Here is a 17,985-nt window from a genome sequence, read left to right on the forward strand (position 1 = left end):
CATTATAAGGGGACTCTTACATACTTTGCTTTATCAAATTCTTGACACCCTTCCACCCCACTCCCGCTTCTGTCCCTCTGCTCTCTGATTTGGTCACCTTGATGATAATGTTTTTGATTTGTTAGCCTAGATTACTATTTTTGGTTCTCTGTGCCTTAAATATTGAGTCTGTTCTGGTATGGCTATGGTCTGAAGAAATGGGTCTGTCCCATGAAAGCTCATCACCTAATAAATTATTTTGTTAATCTTTAAAGTGGTACTGGACTGCTTTCTTGTTTTCATGGAAGTTAGGTCCATCAATGGCTGTTAGACAGGATGAGCAGGAATGTTGTCCCTAGCCTCTGTCAGAAGTTGGGAATGCGCTACAGGGAACGGATTACTTGATGGTTACGTGTTCTGTTTGTTTCCCCAGGACACCTGGCATTGGCTGCTGTCAGAAGACAGAATATTGGACTAGATGGACCTTCAGTCTGACCCAGTGTGGCTGTTCTTATTATTGATGGCTTTGAACTCATGGCATTCTGAAACACTGTTGGAGCAACTGGTAGCACCCATGTATTAGATTCACCTCCTTCCTGGCAGCTCAGAATTTATACACCGAAAGGGGTATTTCTCCATGGTGTTACAAAGTCTGTTGATCACTGGGAGAGGTTTACAGACATAAATGAAAGAGTCATCTACAGGGATAGGCATTTTAGAACTCTGCTCCGTTTACCTTAACGGATTGAGAACAGTTCATCTTGAGGGAACGAGGAGGGTTAGATGTGCTGCCACACCCCAGGGTTCTGGCTGCTGCCTCACTTGCCAGGGACTCTGCTGTCAGCCTTGTGCACCATAGTCCTGGCTGTCACCCCAGGCACTGGGGACTCTGCTGCTGGCCCAAGGTCCCAGCTGCTGGCCCCGTGTCCCAAGTTCCAGCTCCATGCACTGGTATGCTGTTCCCAGCCTCAATGAAGAGTGGGGGAAGGCGGACAGGAATAAGGAGGATGGATTTTAGCTCCCGCACTCTTAAAAATGTCCTATACCACAGCTAGGGAGGTTATGGACATTCGGGGCATGAAGATTGCTCCAGTTATCATAGGAGACCTGGCTTGTCCTCTGCTTCCCTGGGTAACAGGTGGTTTGGACAGAAGGAAGGAATTGTTTAACTACTGTCTTAGTAGCTGTGGTAGGCATGCATTTGAAAGGAGGGTGGTGCTGTTTGTGCAGCAGGTTGGAAGCTGGATGAAAAAAGTGTCTTAAAATTATTACTGCATGTTACATTCTGAATGTCAGAATGAGGGAGAAAGCATTAATCACAGATGGAAGGCTGTGGCATTCAATACAAAGTAGACACAGCCAGGGCAGTGTTGTCATGGAAACTTGATTTTATTTTGATTCTCAGGCCTGAAAATGAGCAGCTGTGACCTGTGGAGGGTGTATGGGACAGACTGTGAGCAGTGCATTATTGTTTATGGATGGTGGAAGTGAAGGGCAAGGTTGTGGCGATACTCATTTTGCCTTGCATCTGTGCTTGGGTTTTTCTGTAAAGCACTCAGAAAATCCATAGACATGAAATAGTTCAATGTAAAAATGCATTGAGCACTCTTTTTTTTAAAAAAATGAGTTTTAATGAGGTTTATTATTAAACACGGTATAGTGTACCAAACAGAAAGAAGCCTTATTTCAGACCAATAATGAAACCAAAATTCCCAAGGGACACTGTGCACTGAAGGGACGAACACACCCAGGGAAGCAGGACTCAATTCACAGGTGAGTATGTGCTGCCTTGCCTCTTCCTCTTGTTGTTGTTAGGCTTTTGCCATCTAATGGTAAGACAGTTATTAAGGAGGGGGCTAGGGGACTTAAAAATGAGGGCTCATGGTTGAAACTGTTCTTGCTACCCTTGGCTTGGGTGTATGAAAGAATAGCTCCATTTTTGCTTTCCTCTTGCTGCACAAGCACAGCTTCTGCTATTTTCATTTGTCACCCAGACTGCACAACGAGGCCTGCAAACATTTCATGTTGTGTTTTTTTTTTTTTTTAAAGTCTCTTCCCCATTAGGTTACCAGCCACTCAGCCATTAATAAAGGCCCTGACCTTGAGGGTCTGGCCACTGCAAATGCTGTGGAAGTAAGAAAAAACATACACGTGGTTAGTGTTCATATTCCAGCCAGGCTGTAACAGCCTTTTGAAAATATGCACTTGGTCTTTGGGATTTTTCCCAATCCTGGAGGAACTTCAGAGACAGTGAGTGGTGTGTGAATGAGGAGAATGATTTTTGTGTGTTTGGGCTCCACCAAGGCTAGGGAAGTGTTGGTTGTGTTGGAAGTGTTTTGGCTTACACAGTGTGATAGGGGTTAGCAGGGGGCCTGTTGGGAAGAACTGGACAGTAATCCCCCTACATCACCTTTAGGCTGTCCTGATAATCAGTGATGTTACTTAGAGATGAGTGGTTGGACGGCAAAGAATCACATCATTGACAAAAGAAAAGGAGCAGACTAGCGAGGTACGCTGTGAAGTTATTCACCAGGATGGCTCTGCCCACGAAGTGCTGCAGGAATGGAAGGGGAATGACTCCATAGTCATCCTGCAGACTGCCCAGATCAAAGTCGGGCAATGTCTTTGGCTTAGGTTCTGCTTTATCTCCTTTCATGTGCCCAACAGAAGGAAGCCTTATTTAGAACAATAGTTCCAAGGGACGCTGTGCAGTGAAGGGAAGAACAAAACCTGGCAGACAGGACTCAATTCACAGGTGAGCCTTGTGGTGAAAGTACAGATTAAAATGAGGTTCTGTAGTGGTTCTGTCTGAAGAAGTCACTATTTTACAGAGCATCTGTACCTCCACCAGGAGCTGTGGCTTTTGTATGTTTACAGACATGCAAGGTGCACATCTACCTCATGGAAACAGAATAGTAACCAAGCTTCTTGTGACCACTGCATTGAGAAACTGTCCAGCTTAGCAAAATGAATATTTTCGTTATTTTAATAAGCTTGAGGAGATGGGGGGGGTGCAGGAGGAGACTATGCCAGGCTGCCATTTGGAGTAGGCAAATGAGGTTGAGGGGTTTGTCAGGAGGGACAGATGTGAAGAGAAGGAAAGAAAAATACATAGATGGGCATGTGCCCCTCATGGTGCGGGCTTGAAATTGGTCAGGGCTGTAGCATGAGACAGATGCAGACTGCTTGGCCAGAGCAGCCACCATTTTGAAAACTCAGTACGTTAGCTGCTCTATAATGGGGTCAGAGGGAACGGGACTGAAAGCTCAGGCTCCTAGCGTGCATAGATCTAAGGTGGCTCTGACCAGTGTTCCCTGTTAGCTGAGCACCTGGGTTGCTGCTGCCCAGGAGAGATTCAGGTACCGCCCAGCTGATTAACAGAGAGTCCACAGCCACCCGCAGTGGGCACAGTGTTGGTGCACATCACACATGCATTGGTGCACATAAGAAAATTTATTCTGCACATGGATGTGAAAAGACAGAGGGACTCCTGGCTGTGGTGTTAACACTGGCTGCTTGGGATAAGTAAAATGAAGCCAGCTCAGCATCAGATCGCAATATTAATAAATTATGAAGATTGAGACTTACATAACAAGGTTCCCTCTGCCTTCTCACTCTCATCCTAAGTTTCTGCTGGGAACTGGTCTTACAGTCACGAATGGGGCTGACTGTGTATGTGGCCAATGGTCATGGTCCTGATCCTGAAGACATCTTGGCTTTTTGGGGCCTGATCTTCATTGACCTCCTCATGCTCCTCTTCCATTGAGTCTTGCAGGCTGTCCTTGGCGTGGGGACAGAGCAGGGCCCATCCTTCCTGATTTGAGTGGTAGGGTAACAGATCAAAATTCTGTGCACTCTTCAAAAGACAGATGGGTCATGCTGCCCTTTCTGGACCTTTACTTGCCATCTCTGGTGGGAATGTAAGTCCTGCAGGGCTGTTTGCTCTTTACCTTCCATTGTTTGGTGTGGTGGCTGAGGTGCTGCTTGCCTCTCTGCTTAGCAGTGCTCAGAGGAAGAGCTTGATTCTGGTGGCTGGCCACAAGAGCTTCCTGATGCTCCTCCCCGGATGATGATGAGATACAGGGTCTCAGCATTGCTACAAGTAGCTGTTCCAGGCCTGTTGCAGGCCTTTTGGAGTAATATTGCAGTAATGGGGATATATTTAAACCCAGGAGCAAATGGATACAATCTGGCCTTGTGCCAGTTTTTATTTGAGGCATCTGCTCAAGTTGACAGCAGAACAGAAGAAGGTACAGAAGTAAATACTCCTCGTTTCTGCAACCCTCACATAACTCAGATTTTCATGCCAGTTGAGGGGAGATGGGAACCCAGCTGCCGAGAGCGTAAACTGACCAGGGCAGCAGCCTTGTTCTGTTTCCTGGCTCCAGCCCGTGGGGAGGAGCTGGGAATCAGGGGCAGCCTGGCTCCTGGCTCCCCTCTGCTCCTTGGAGTCAGGAAACTAACTGGGGCTGCTGCCCTTCTCACTTTCCCAGCTCTGCAAGTGGAGGGGAGCCAGGCTGCCACCTGGTTCTCAGCTCCGTGCCACTCCGGAGACTAGGAAACTGCTCCTCTCAGGGGCAGCAGCCTGACTCATGGTTGCCCACCCGCTCCACGCGGACAGGAAACCACACCTGTCAGGGTTGGTCAGAGTCAGGCTGCTACCCCTGACAGGAGCGGTTTCCCCACTACCATCAGGGAAGGCAGCCTGCCTTGTGGGTGCCATCCCTGACGGGAGTGGTTTCCTACTCCTGTCGGGTGGCAGTCATGTTAACCTGAGACATACACAACTTGATTGTACATATCTCAAGGGTTTACTGGAGACAAATCATTGATGGCAAAGCAGTGTGGGACAGCAGCTGGAGGACTGCCAAAGAGGTGCGTAACACCTTTGTGTGAACACAAACAATAGGCAGAACAAACTATTTAATGCAAATGTCTTTGACTTTGAAAGAAGAGTTCAGCGTTAATATGCTATAATGAATTGCAGCATCTGTACCCAAGTATTTTCACATCAATTTAATTTGATTTAGTCTAGTTTAAACTTCCCATTCCAACATGCTCTGTGCCTCTTGTAAGGCCCATGAAAATATGGTAGAAGGGCTCTTACCTAGTCTGTGCTGCTAAGGAGGAGGAGACACCTGGAGTAGGGCAGAAGAGTTGGCCATATGTTGACATGTAATCATTACTGTAATTTATTTGAATCTAAGTATTTGTAGGGCTACAGCTCCTTTTTATTTTGTTGGGCCAAAAACTCCACCCCTACTTTCCTGGAATGATGCTGTGGGATCTCTAAATTGCAGCTCATGCTGTTTCCTACTGAATTTTGCTACTGTCCTTGTCTCTGGCTCAAAGGAAATAATGAGTTGTCCCTCAATGCTTCTGGTTAGCTGCTTTCATGAGAGATACCTGGTGCTGTCAGTGTTCACAATGTCAGGCGGCATAAAAAACATTGCCAGCTAGAACTGATAAGATACCTTCCATTCAAAAACAAAATGGGGGAGAGGGGAAAATAACATTTTCCTACCTCAAAATGTGGAACTTACATAAATGTACTTAAGACAGAGAGATGCTTGGCAGTGAAAACAGTTTTATTTTCAGGTTTGTGCTGAGCATTCTCCAACGCCTGCCAGCTGACAGCACTCACTAGGGGGCAAGGCTTATTAATTACCAGCCCATGTGATATATTGTGTTGCTTTAAAACAGGGCCAGGCACCAGAACAAGGTTTGTGCCATTGTTCCTGTGCTGCTCAGTGGCTCTGGAGCTGAAAATGGAAGTTGCCTCCTCCTGCAAACCTCTCCCAGTATATAAACCCTTTCTGTCTTCATGTGCCCTCTGCTCCCTCCCCTCCAGCATCTAATAGATCTGTCTGCAGCAAGTCTATTATAGAGTATGGAGAAACTAATGTAATAGCAGGAAGTGGCCATTTGTCTGTATTTAGACTCTGCCAACAGCTTGTTCTGTGGCATCCTGGCAAAAACAACATCCTCTAGGTTCAGGAGAGCATAAAGGCATTCTGGTTTTGGAAAGAAGAAGCTACAAATTAGCAAGAAATTTCCTCAATTCACAAGGAAGATTTCTGGGTAAATTATGGGGCTGGTTGTCCGGTTGCAGAGCCATGCTATCCATGGGAATGTGCCCTGGACTCAGAAACCATCTGTTGAAAATGAACAAAGAGCTGAATACAATTCTGGTGACAATGACCCTGTCCACTCCCAGTCAAGTTACTGGGAGTGAGAGGGGAGAATTCATTATTTCCAGGTGTTTTGATTGCCCTGGTTCAGGAAGTCTGCCCTCTCACTTGCCCACACCGTGCATGACTCAGTGCTGCTATGGATCAAGTGCTCAGTGAGTTGCAATGCCCTGCGTACCGTTAGCAGAGTGCTTGGGCAGCAGCCCAGGAGAGAGTAGCTGAGCGCCTACAGCTGGTAGCATGTGTTTCCATTAGTGGGGCAGTTTACATATGACAATTTATTCTGCTCATGGATGTCAAAAATAGGAGTAGTGCCTCTGGCCAAGCCAACTCTCACTGTGCAATGCCACTCACTGAAACTTGGTCTGGCTGTCCTTCTGTCAGTAAAGTGTGGCAGCTGAGTCAAATTTTGGTGGTGTTGTGACCACGCAGTTGGGATGATGCTTCAGTGGCTGTATGGGACCTCTGCTTAAAAACAGTGGGCTTGACCTTGTGGCTTCAGGAATCTTTTTAGTAAGTGCAAACCACTGGCATGGCAGGTGTCACCTCTACTTCCTCCTGGGTGATACCCCTGATTATAAGAGGATTCTAGTTTATTGAGAAGTGATTTGTTTTAGGAATAAAGGGGAGTGTGTCTGGTTGAAATGGTGCCTCATGAGTTAATGACAAATCCTAGGTTGTGTTAATAATTGTTCCTTTCCAGGTTGAAAAACAGACTGTTGTAGTCAAATAGTGAAGCATACTTCTGAAAAAATGGACAGGACACATACTTCCAAGATAGCTCTTAACCAGTCATGGTGACGTAGTTCCCTTTGGTATGTGTCTGTTCCCTTTAGTACTGGCCAAGGATCTAAGTCATCCCTAAAGAATAGCCGGACTTGTTGCATTATGTCCATGCCATAATGTGTAGTCCTGCATCTAATCACACTGGCATTAGGTGAGAGACAGTGCTGCTGGGCGCGCATGACGACACGGTGGTATGGTATATGAGAAATCTGAATATAGCACTTGGCAAGGTTGGACATCTGCTAGACTGTAACCCAAAAGTAGTTCTGTGACATATGGGTGATGCACAATGTGCAGGTAGTGTATAGCCCTATGAGTTTCTTTTCATCGTAGAGGGGTAGACTGTAATAATTAGCCACAGGCTTAGCTCTGTACCGTTTCCTCAGTCAGTCCTCTGGGATGGAATATTCACGGTGTCATGCAGGGTCAGCTTTGCAGGTAGGAGAGTGTGGAGACAAGCACCAGCCATGGTTATTTCCTTCCTGTCGGTCTGACTCCAGCTGAGATGATTACTCCCTTGAGCGTACCAGGAGTGAGCAATCACTGTACTCTACTAAATTTAGGGAACACAACAGCCAGTGTCAGAGTTGCTGGAATAATTTGAAAAGTGGGGCTGTTGGGAGCCATTGAAGCAAACTGTAAGTACTATATATAACAGAAACCACTCCAAGCAGCACCCCTCATTCCTGCACCTATGAAACTGTTCCTGCTGGGCTGGGGGAGGCATCATGCATCTGTGCAAGGACTGGAAACAATCTACTGCAGAACTTGTACTGATTTTTCTTAAAGTGCCATAATTAATAACTAATACAAAAATAGTTCAGCATTCATTTGCCAAGGGAGGGGGCAGGGAAAGCAGCCATCTTTGGTTGTCTTTATCAACCTTGAAAAAGGAACTTTGATTTCCTTTCTGTCATGTTCTGAAGTAGTGGTAACCTCTGACCAAAGGAAGAAGTGTCTTTATGAGCCCACGGGTCACTGGGTCACACTGAAACACTGGGCAGAGAGGAGCTGGATATTTGAGATTGTAGACAAATTCCCTACACTAGCATGAAATTGGGGCCTGTATCCATCAGGCTTGCTATGCCCTTTCATTATCAGAAGCTGTAGCCCAGAGGTTTGAGACTGAAGATAAATACCCAGAAATCTTCCTTGTGAATTGAGGAAATTTCTTGCTAATTTGTAGCTGCTTCTTTCCAAAAACAGAATGCCTTTATGCTCTCCTGAACCTAGAGGAGGTTGTTAGGCAGAGCTCTTCAGACTCAAAAAAATGACTCAAGACGAATAGGGTTTTAATTGTTGGCGTAAGATAAAGAATTACTCATCAGGGCAGCAGCTACCAATGTATTCAACATTGTAAGGAATCTTACAGATTTATTCCTTTAAGCTGCATGTAGATTCAGTCCAGCTGCTGCCAGCATGATGCAAATGAGGGTTCACGAATGGCAGAAAACAAGCAGTATAGACATAGTGCTGCTGGCACAAAATCCCTCTGTCACTAGCTCCTTAACCCTTAAAACCTCAGCGATAAGGGGCCGGTACAGAGGGTGTTTTTGCCAGCAGAACCACATCTACACTGCTTGTTGTCTGCTGTGAATATGCAAATAAGCCATGTAAATATGCAAATGAGCAGCTATTTGCAATTTCATGAACCTTATTTGCATCACAATGGTGGCAGCCAGACTGAATCTAGACACAGCATAGCTCCAAGTTGAGAGGCATTGTTCTTTGGGACATCTCCTTAGGCCCGTGAGTCTGTTGTTGTTTGTTGTCTTCCCAGCATTACCGAAAAAGTAACTTCAGATAAGTGTCTATCATCTCTGTGATTGTCTCCTACTATAAAAAGTAATTTGCTATTCACAGATGACATTAGTAAATAGTAATAAGGCTTTAGTTATACAGAACTATTAAGGTAGTAGGTAGTTATGGACTGCACACAGGTCTGGAAGGGAACTCTGTCACGGAGGGGGTCACCTGTGATTGCAAAGGACTGCCATCATATAAGCCTGTTCATAAACTATTCTCTGTACACTTCTGATTTGTAACCAATACTTTCCCTAAGTTTGGCAAGACACATGTCTCTGAAAAATGGGGTGTTTTTAAAGTGCAAAGTTGACACAGCTGTTCAGGCACTGCTATTGCTATTAAGTATAGTCCAGAGGTCTGCAACCAAAACACCAAGATCCATTTTTTCAAATTCAGTTACAAAATCAGTACTGCAAGAGCTGCAATGCATGTGAATATGAGACAGTCCTTAACAAATAACATCAAAACATACTTTGTCACCCCATTTTTAAGAACAGCACGTACACAATGATATGTACCAGTTAGAAAGTTGTTACCCCCAGCTCCAGGCTTTACGTGCTTCAGCCCCCAAATCACCCTCCTATCCCCCAACCTTTACTCCTCCCTGCTAGGCTTAACCCCATCTGGTCTCTTCTCCCCACCCCCAGAATTTACCTGCCTCTCCTGCTACTCCCCCTGGCCTGCCTCCTGGGTGTTTATTTTATGGGCTGTTGGAAGGGACATGACTGATTCCAGCTGAGAGAAGCTGAAAGCCCAGGGTGCGGGTAGACACACTGCAGCACGCTGAGGTGGGATGAAGTCACTGAGCCACGTGCATGCCCTGGGCTTGACATAACTGCAGCAAGCTGTGCAGTCTAGCCTCGCTTGTGCTAGTTTCAGCGTGGCAGGAGGTTCGAGCAGCCCTTCGCTTGGACAGAAGCTCCCAAGTGACTGAGAGACAGCACCCTGTGCCAGCTGCCCAGCTTCCTCCTCCTCCTCCTATTCCCCAGCAGGGCAGTGCCTCCCTCCTACCCCCGCAGCTCTCCGTCCCCTGTTTGCAGCGTGTGTGGGCAGCTGCCAACTTCCATTTCAGGGGCTCCCTACCACCACTGGCTTCGCATGCGGCTCTGGAGGCTGCCGATGCTTAAACAAAAAAAAAAACCCCTAAAGCCTGTTTGAACGGTGGACTTTGTTTAACCAGCAGCAGCCTCCAGAGGCAGCACTCGGAGCCACTAGTGACTCTTGAAAGACCTGCCAGTTGCCAACCCCTGAACTATACCAAGTGAAGACTTGGACAGAAAAAGTACATCTGAGGGTGAAAATTTTGAGAAGTTTCTATTTTTTTTAGTAGAATGTCTCAGTGACACAATGAGCTCAGTATGTCATACGTTAGTGAAAGTGGGTCTCAAATGTATGGGCAAAAGATGTCCCTCCTCCGCCCCCCCCCGGCAAAAAAACAACAACAAAGTTTACAAAATGGTACATGAGGAAACCTGTTGAAATAACTGGTGAGCAGACAGCATTGGCCAGTTTCTGTGAAAGGTTACTGGCTTTCTTACTACTCACGGCCTTTTTAAAAGTACCCAAGTTGTTAGCCATGGCAGAAATTCCATCTACATTTATAGCTGACCTCAAACTTTACTCTGTATGTCCATCCAGTCATCTCCAGTGGTGTGGTTAAATAAGAAGGAATGTTGTATTCAGATTGGACCTTTATTTTTAAGTGTCCTAGCCTCTTTTGCTGAACTGCTATTACAAAAAAGAAAAAAAAATACAAGTCCAATAAACAGTTACAGCCATAGCTCAGGGAGAGCTGGTTACAGTAGCTTATTAAGGGCCTGTGCCATCTCCCTTTGAAGTCAGTTGAGGGTCTGACTATTACCTTTTATTCTGACAAGAGCGATCCTTTCTCACTGATTAATTGGATGTCCCTTAAATAAATGACAACAATTGGGCTGTACTCCATGTTTGAAGGCCACCTAAGCCAAATTTCTGGTGGACTCCCGTGGAAGTAAACTCCACAGTGTAATGTGCTCCCACACCCATGCAGCTCTGGCACTAGTCTTGGAAAATTATTTTCCAAAACCTGACCGCCATAATACCATAGGCATAGCTGAACTGCTGTGATGAGAAAGAGGTGAGAAATGGCCTCTCAATTAGCTCTATTCATCTTTCAGATTCCTGAAGATTAGAGCAGACATTCCCAATTGCTCTTGGATAGACATGGCTGGTTTGGACAGAGCATACACAGCTGTAGTTGGCTCCTCAACTAGTTTCTATCCCACTGACTTCAATAGAGTTTACATAAATTCATAACCAAGCACAGGAAGCTATTCATCTGCTTCTTTTACAGGAATTTTGCCATCGCTCCCTTGCCCAATGTGTCCCTTCTTGTTGCTCACCAGTTTCAGAAATGTATCACTGTGGACAGGTAAAAGGCTGGTGTGTGCGTGCCCATGCAGGGGCATTATGCTCGCAGCAATGGGACTTGGACACCCAGTGTATGCAATGCGTGCTTGCCATTAATTGCATCCACAACACTGAGCTCCCCATTATTTGCAGAGATGAAGCAGGAAGCTGATTGTATACTGTGGCTAGAAGCAGATTTTTTTCACTCTCTCCAAGGAACAGCTTCATTTTTTTGTCTTCTCCATTTGCTCTCCTCCCTCGAGGCACCCAAAATAACTATTTTACCACCCCTCAGCTGGCCTGAGGGATCACTGCTGATGTACAGGAGAGACTTCTTCCTACTACTGGCTGAAGCATCACATTCTTGCCCCTGAATCAGTGCTATAACCAGTTCTAGGTCTCCTATTTACCAGGGGCGCAAAGTAACTCTATCACACCGGGCAAGATGTGGTGAGCTGCTTCTGTACTAACCAGTTCATGGAGAACCTCTATATAGCTGTGGTCACCTCTTCAAGCTAGAATAAAGGACACTTTGGCCTAATTCTGTGTGTGAGGATTGCAAAATCAGGGTCAGATCCAAGCGTTAACAGTATTCACTTTGAATAATCCCACTTCAACCATCCAGATAACATGGTTGGTTAGTTCCCTGTTCCTGGACAATGATTTTTCACTGTCTGCCCCTTGTTACTCTGTTTCCTTTTTCTAGGGTAGACAGCTTAGAACTTTGAAGTGCAAACCCGTATTGTTGCAGATGAGACCAACTGTGTGTGTGTACTTGTATCACTTTAGCTGATAGCCATGGAAACACAGTTCCTGTCACTATAGCTATTGATTCAGCAATAAAAATAAAATAGTAAAATTTTAAATTAACTGTAACCATAGTAATATCACTAATCATCTCTTTGACATATATACCAAATCACCTGAGAATGGTAGCAAACTGGCAGTTAGCTTAGATTAGTCCATATAGCTAATTACCAGTCACTCTTAGAAAATAAGTGAATTTAGAAGTCTCCATGATTGCCTATTATTAACCTACGGACTCCAACCCATCAGGAGAAGGCCTGGAAGCATATTAAAATCCCTTGGGTCCTAATTCTTTTTTATTTCAGATCTGCTTAATTTTCATCAGAGGACGTTTGAGTCATAAGACTGAGATCCTCAGGCCTGCCTGGATTCACCCTGAATATGGACCTCGGACTATATCCCATGGACTGATTCTGCAAGAACTCTTTGCAACTACAAAGCTTGCCATCTCTGCTATGAATCTGATCTCAAAATTGTATTTGTCTGTATTTATAGTGATCTTTTTAACCCACACTTTTTTTTTTCTTTAATACATTTCAGTTTGGTAATATGAATTGTCTGCAAGCTTATATTTGGGTAGAATCTGAAATATTCATTTCCCTTGGAAAAACAATGAGGCCATACATTGGGCCAAGAGCATCTGAACTGCTGAAGAGAGGTCTGATGAAACATCTGCTGTCTGGTAGTACAAGTGAACTTTTGTCCCATTTCTTCCCTTTCTTGATTACTGGCTGTGCCCATGTAATAAAGTCACCACATCTAGAAGACAACATTCCTCTCACACAGACATAAATACGGTTTTTCACCTGTTCAGTTTTTCAGGATTGATGGAACTTTCTCATTAAGGTTTTCAGTAATCTGCATCATATTTGACTTGGGTATCGGGGTGGAGGCCTAAGGCTGGGCTGCTTTCAGGTAACTGTTTTGTTAGCTTCTGGGTAACCAGTAAGGTACTGTACAAGCTGTTTTGTGCTGTCTTGGTAAATCTGAGGGAACATTTGGGCTACACAGAAGATCAACCCACTCAGGGATGATCTTCTGGAGTTCGATTTCACACACCTAGTAGAGACTCATGAAATTGAACTGTCTGGGGTTGGCAATTGACCCCTGTACTGCTCAATATCACAAAGTGTAAGGAAGGTCAATGGGAGAGTTTCTTCCATTGACTTCCCGCTGTGAAGATGGCCAGGTAAATCAGTTGCAGATAAGTTGATTATAGATGCACAGTTCTAGCTATGGCAATTGCATAACTTGACTCAACTTATATGCCTCGTGCAGAGCAAGCCTAAGTATTAGAATATCCACCAGCATTAGGGACTGTCTGTTCCCATTCTTTGCAGTTCACCCTAACTGAGTAACTCCAGTGTGGCTCCCTGGAATTCTGGTCAAAGCCAGGCATCTTCCCTGTAACCCTTACAGCCTTTTTTATGAGCAATAAATGAACTCTTGTTTTGAGAAATGGAGAGGAGACACCGGAACAATGAGAGCATTCACTTTCTGTGCCTGGAAGAAAACATGCAGAGTGCAAAGAGAGCAAAATACTTTTTTGCTCTGATTTGTTTTTTTTAGTTCCACTTCTAATCCTACCTTTTAAGCTTTGCTTTTTGAACCAAGTCCCACCCTGGAAATCTTAGCTGCCTACAGTGTGACCACAGGATTTGAATTTGCACAGTGTTGGCACCTTTGAAGAAGAAAGCCTATCGTTGGGAAATATTTATATAGAAGCAAATGTTGTATAACCTTCAAGTGCATAAAATAATGTCATTTTATCTCTGCCTTTAAGGAGCAGGTGTCACTGGGCATTATTTGAAACGGCAGTCTTATTGCACACTGAGTCAAAGCCTCTTACATCCAGCTCAGACTAGAGAGAGAAGTGTAAGTAACTGACTCTGTCCACCCCGGTTACCTTGATTGTTCCTCAGAGTGAAGTTGGGGTTGTTAGCTGCCTCAGGAGCCAAACTGTAGTAGAAGTGCTGACCCTCCTGTGGGTCATCCTGGTCTACTGCACTCACTGTCTGAACCAGCTGTAGGATGCAAGAATAAAATGGAGTGATAGCAGCCTGGTCAGGGAGATGCTGCATAAAGAATTACACTTTAAAAAGGAAGCAAATGCAGTGATTGAACAAGACCATCTTGTGAGGGACAAGTCATGATTTGGGAGAATGAAAGCCCTCTAGATTTGCAATCCAATAAATCCCAGTAAAACTAGGGATGGATCAATTAATCCAGTTACAATCGCAGAGAAGCCATGCCTGCATTCTACATCGAAACTTTTTTCAGGGCCCTGTATGTTCAGAGGTACATGTTTCAGCAATCACAAGCAATTCTCATTCTTCTCACACAGACATAATTAGGGTTTCTCACCTGTCCAGCTTTTGCATTGTCACACACAAAAGCTTCGTAGAACTTGGAAAACTGAGGAGCATTATCATTAACATCCAGGACTTTTACTGTGACTGATACACTGCCAACTTGTGAGGGATTGCCTAAAAGAACAAAATAAAGACTTTATGATCAGATGAAAAAGCAGCTGCTTTCCCTACTAGGAAGGCAAGGGATCTTTCCTTTTAGCCTTGTTGCACTGAATGAAATCTATTCTGAGAGGTGTAGAAAGATACTGTGGGCAAGATTGAGTTCTAATGTCCATTCTAACACCACGACACCTCAGATATTCACAGCTGCTTTCAAACCAGTGTCAGAGAGAAAATTCTAGGGAAGTTCGAGACTATGCCAAAAGTTAAGGTTTGGAAGGCATAGTTCAGTTAGCGTTGTTTCACAAGGCACTGGGTTCAAGGAGTCCAGACAATTGTTTTTTGAAAATATGCAATTCTGAGCTTTTTTCCACTCAAAATTTAGAGTTTAAAATATAAAACAGTTTGATGTTGTATTTGACAATATTTTATACAAAATTTTTATACAAATTTTTATACAAAAATTGTTAAGTCTTTTCATCGGCTATAGAACTGCCTGGAAAATGTAAAAACGTCTACAAAAATTTTAAGTCTAATTTCAGCAGAAAAAAGATGGAATTTTCTTGACATCTCTTGTGGAAACCAAGTGGAGTATAACATCAGTTCAGTTATTCAGAAATAGAAAGAAAGGGGAGTTCATGAAGGCAAAAGTCTTCAGCTCAAACAACATTAATACCCAGTATCTACACGATAAATACATTGCCTTTTTTCTTCTGGTATTTTGACCCCCCCACATTCAGTTACCACACCAAAAAAAGGGGAAGGGGGGAGCCAAAATCTCATAAAAAACCCCAAAATGAAGACAGGTCAGCTGTTCAGACATTTATAAAAATTGAGATTTAATTGAGAACTTTAACTCTGCTATCTTGGGTAAATTTTAAAAACTTTCTCTATAGCATGATGTAATATTTTCAAATACAGTAGAGCACACATAAGAACAGCCATACTGGGTCAGAGCAAAGGTCCATCTAGTTTTGTATCCTGTCTCCTCACAGAGGCCAATGCCACATACTTTACAGAGAATGAATGGAAAAAGTAATCATCAAGTAATCTATCCCCTGTTGCCTATTCCTAGCTTCTGGCAAATAGAGGTTAGGGACACCATCCCAGCTAATAGGCATTGACAGACCTATCTCCCATGAATTTACCAGGTTCTTTTTGTACCCTGTTATGAGCTTTGCCAGAGGATATTGTGAAGGCCAAGAGTTCCCCAGGTCGACTGTGAATTGTGCGAAGAAATAACTCATTTTGTTTGCTTTAAACCTGCTGCCTATTAATTTAATTTGGTGACCCCCTTGTCTTTTCGTTATGAGACAGAGTAAATAAAATTTCCTTCTTTACTTTCTCTGCAACAGCCATGATTTTATAGACCTCTATTATATCCCTTCTTAATCATCTCCTTTCCCAGCTCAAAAGTCCCGGTCTTATTAATCTCTACGCAGACAGAAGCCATTCCATACGTCTAATAATTTTTGTTGCCCTTTTCTGCACCTTCTCCAGTACCAATATATCTTTTTTTTTTGACCTGGGATGACCACAGCTGCCCTCAATATTCAAGATGTAGGACTACACTCTGGATTAATGTACAGGCAATATGATATTTTGGTCTTATTCTCATCTGTCACGTTCTTACTAATGCCCAACATTGTTAGCAAATGCTTCAATTTTCTCAAAAGTTTTATATATGATATTCTTTATGTAGCATATCCATACTAATGAGTTAATATTGTCAAATAATTTTACTTTTCATTACCATATAATTTGACTCTATAGCTTATCTGTCCATATATGTTTTTATACCGCTACCACCAAGGTATACGAATATCTAATTTATAGACTATCAAACAACCTTTTAAAAACAGAAAGTCATAGATTTTAGGTCATAAGAGCTCATCACAAGCATCTAGTCTGACATGCTTGGACACTGAAGGATGAAGTGCCTCATCCACCCACCGCTGTAACAGCCTCTTAACTTTAGCTGAGTCACTGAAATCTACAAATCATAATTTAAAGGCCTCAGGTTACAGAGGGCTCACCATTTACGCTAGGATAACCCTGCATTAGACTAGTGCAAAACAGTGACAAGTCAAAATCCTCTTGATCTGGCTATCACTTTCACACAAAACAAGCAATTCTTCTTCACTGAGGACTAGCCCAGGCAGTTTTACCTTTTTAATCTTTGAGCTGCACATATTAAAATACACTAGGAAAACCCTGACAATTTTATTAAAGCAAGAATAGCATCCCCCCCAGCTAACTCAAGATGGCTGGATGTATTTTGTACAAACTTTCAAAAAAATTCATGTGCAGACTGTGTGAGTATATAATTCAAAAGACTACATGGGGCCAAAGGTAGAGAGGGAGCAAGCAACAGAATGATACTGTTGCTTTGAGGTTAGAATGCTCCCCTGGGATGTGAGACCCCCAGCATTCCAGGAGAACAGTTTGAACAGGAGACTGAGCAATCATATCAGAATATCCCATAGCTTCACAGTTCACATATGCATCCATTGGGTGTAGGGGAGATTTGAATCAGTTTTCCGACATCCCAGGTAAGTGCTTTACTCACCAGCAAAAAGTCCTGAATTGTTGCCTAGCATTGCCACTGATTGTTTTGTACACTCATCTATTGCAGACTGATCCAGTAGGCAAGTCTGTCTCGCCATGCATTGTTCTGGGATTTAGGCAGCCAAGCGCCTGGTGAGGGGATGCAGGACACATGCTCAAAGGCAGAAATACAGGGTCCTAGTGAATTTTTATTGCAAAATTTTAGTCATTGAGTTTAGATCCTTATAGGGTTTGAGGGCAGTTGAGCTGGGGATTTGTGAAATCTAGAAAGTCTGATTCTGGGATTGAGCTTTCCCAAAATGGCACATTTGTAACTAAGTCCTATGTGAATCTAGGCGTAAGTGTTCACTGCTGCATTCATCAGAGGTAACATCTACTTTGGCTAGTACAGTTAGTCTGAGATTTTCAAAACTGCCAAAATTAATTGGAATTTGGTGTCCAAGTCTCTTAGGTAGTCTTCAAAATAAAATCTTTATTTTATCAATTTTTAAGGACTTAAGTTGTCCACCACAGGGAATGGAATCTTTGCAGTCTTGGAGTTCTTCTCAATAGCAGAGTGGTGGAATTAGATCATAGGTAAAATTACTGATGGCAAAAAGTGTCAGGTTAAAGAAGTACTCCAACCATAAAGCAGGCATTACCTAAATATCAGGCATGCACTCTCATGCAAACTGTTCAACTAGTCTGTTTCAAACCTGATGTCTAAAAATATTACATCTAGGGATACAAGTCAAAACAGTTCTTGGTCAACAGAGAAGCTGCCTACAAAGATACCAGCTATGCTGAGCATTGGCAGATTTTGTGATATGCACGAGAAAATGATCTGAGAGCATTAACAAAAGTTATGTAGAGCACAGAGGTTTCAGCTCGTGTGCCAGAAGCCCTATTTAGAATATAATATTCATTTGTACTCCAAATGCTGCAAAACTTGCAGGTTTGCACAGATTATGTTAAAACTGTCAGTCCCTCCTTTGCACCTGGGGTTCACA

General features: G+C 43.6%; 1 protein-coding gene and 2 long non-coding RNA genes across 6 annotated transcripts in view; 2 read left to right on the forward strand and 1 right to left on the reverse strand.

Moving 5' to 3' along the window:
- LOC142009563 (uncharacterized) overlaps positions 1–442 on the forward strand; it is a 31,355-nt gene extending 30,913 nt beyond the window's left edge. Inside the window, exon 3 of the long non-coding RNA XR_012644512.1 lies at positions 413–442. This is a non-coding gene — a long non-coding RNA (uncharacterized LOC142009563). The remainder of the gene's footprint in view (positions 1–412) is intronic.
- CDH20 (cadherin 20) overlaps positions 1–17,985 on the reverse strand; it is a 59,371-nt gene that overhangs the window by 10,409 nt on the left and 30,977 nt on the right. For 2 of the 3 annotated variants that reach the window (XM_074987796.1, XM_074987795.1), the window contains 2 exons: positions 14,322–14,443; positions 13,864–13,981 (listed from right to left, as the gene is read on the reverse strand). In XM_074987796.1, the coding sequence (XP_074843897.1) occupies positions 13,864–13,981; positions 14,322–14,443 (240 nt within the window). Of the gene's footprint in view, positions 1–13,863; positions 13,982–14,303; positions 14,444–17,985 lie in introns of all 3 variants that reach the window. The other variant, XM_074987794.1, reaches the window with a different exon arrangement.
- LOC142009562 (uncharacterized) lies at positions 1,973–12,682 on the forward strand. Of its 2 annotated transcripts, XR_012644511.1 has the most exons (4): positions 1,973–2,229; positions 2,396–2,488; positions 2,647–2,734; positions 12,263–12,682. It is a non-coding gene; the product is annotated as an uncharacterized LOC142009562 (long non-coding RNA). The 2 variants fall into 2 exon arrangements; XR_012644510.1 differs by having other exon boundaries at positions 2,396–2,734.

Source organism: Carettochelys insculpta, chromosome 2 (genome assembly GCF_033958435.1).
Source record: "Carettochelys insculpta isolate YL-2023 chromosome 2, ASM3395843v1, whole genome shotgun sequence".
In the NCBI taxonomy this organism is placed as follows: Eukaryota; Metazoa; Chordata; order Testudines; family Carettochelyidae; genus Carettochelys; species Carettochelys insculpta.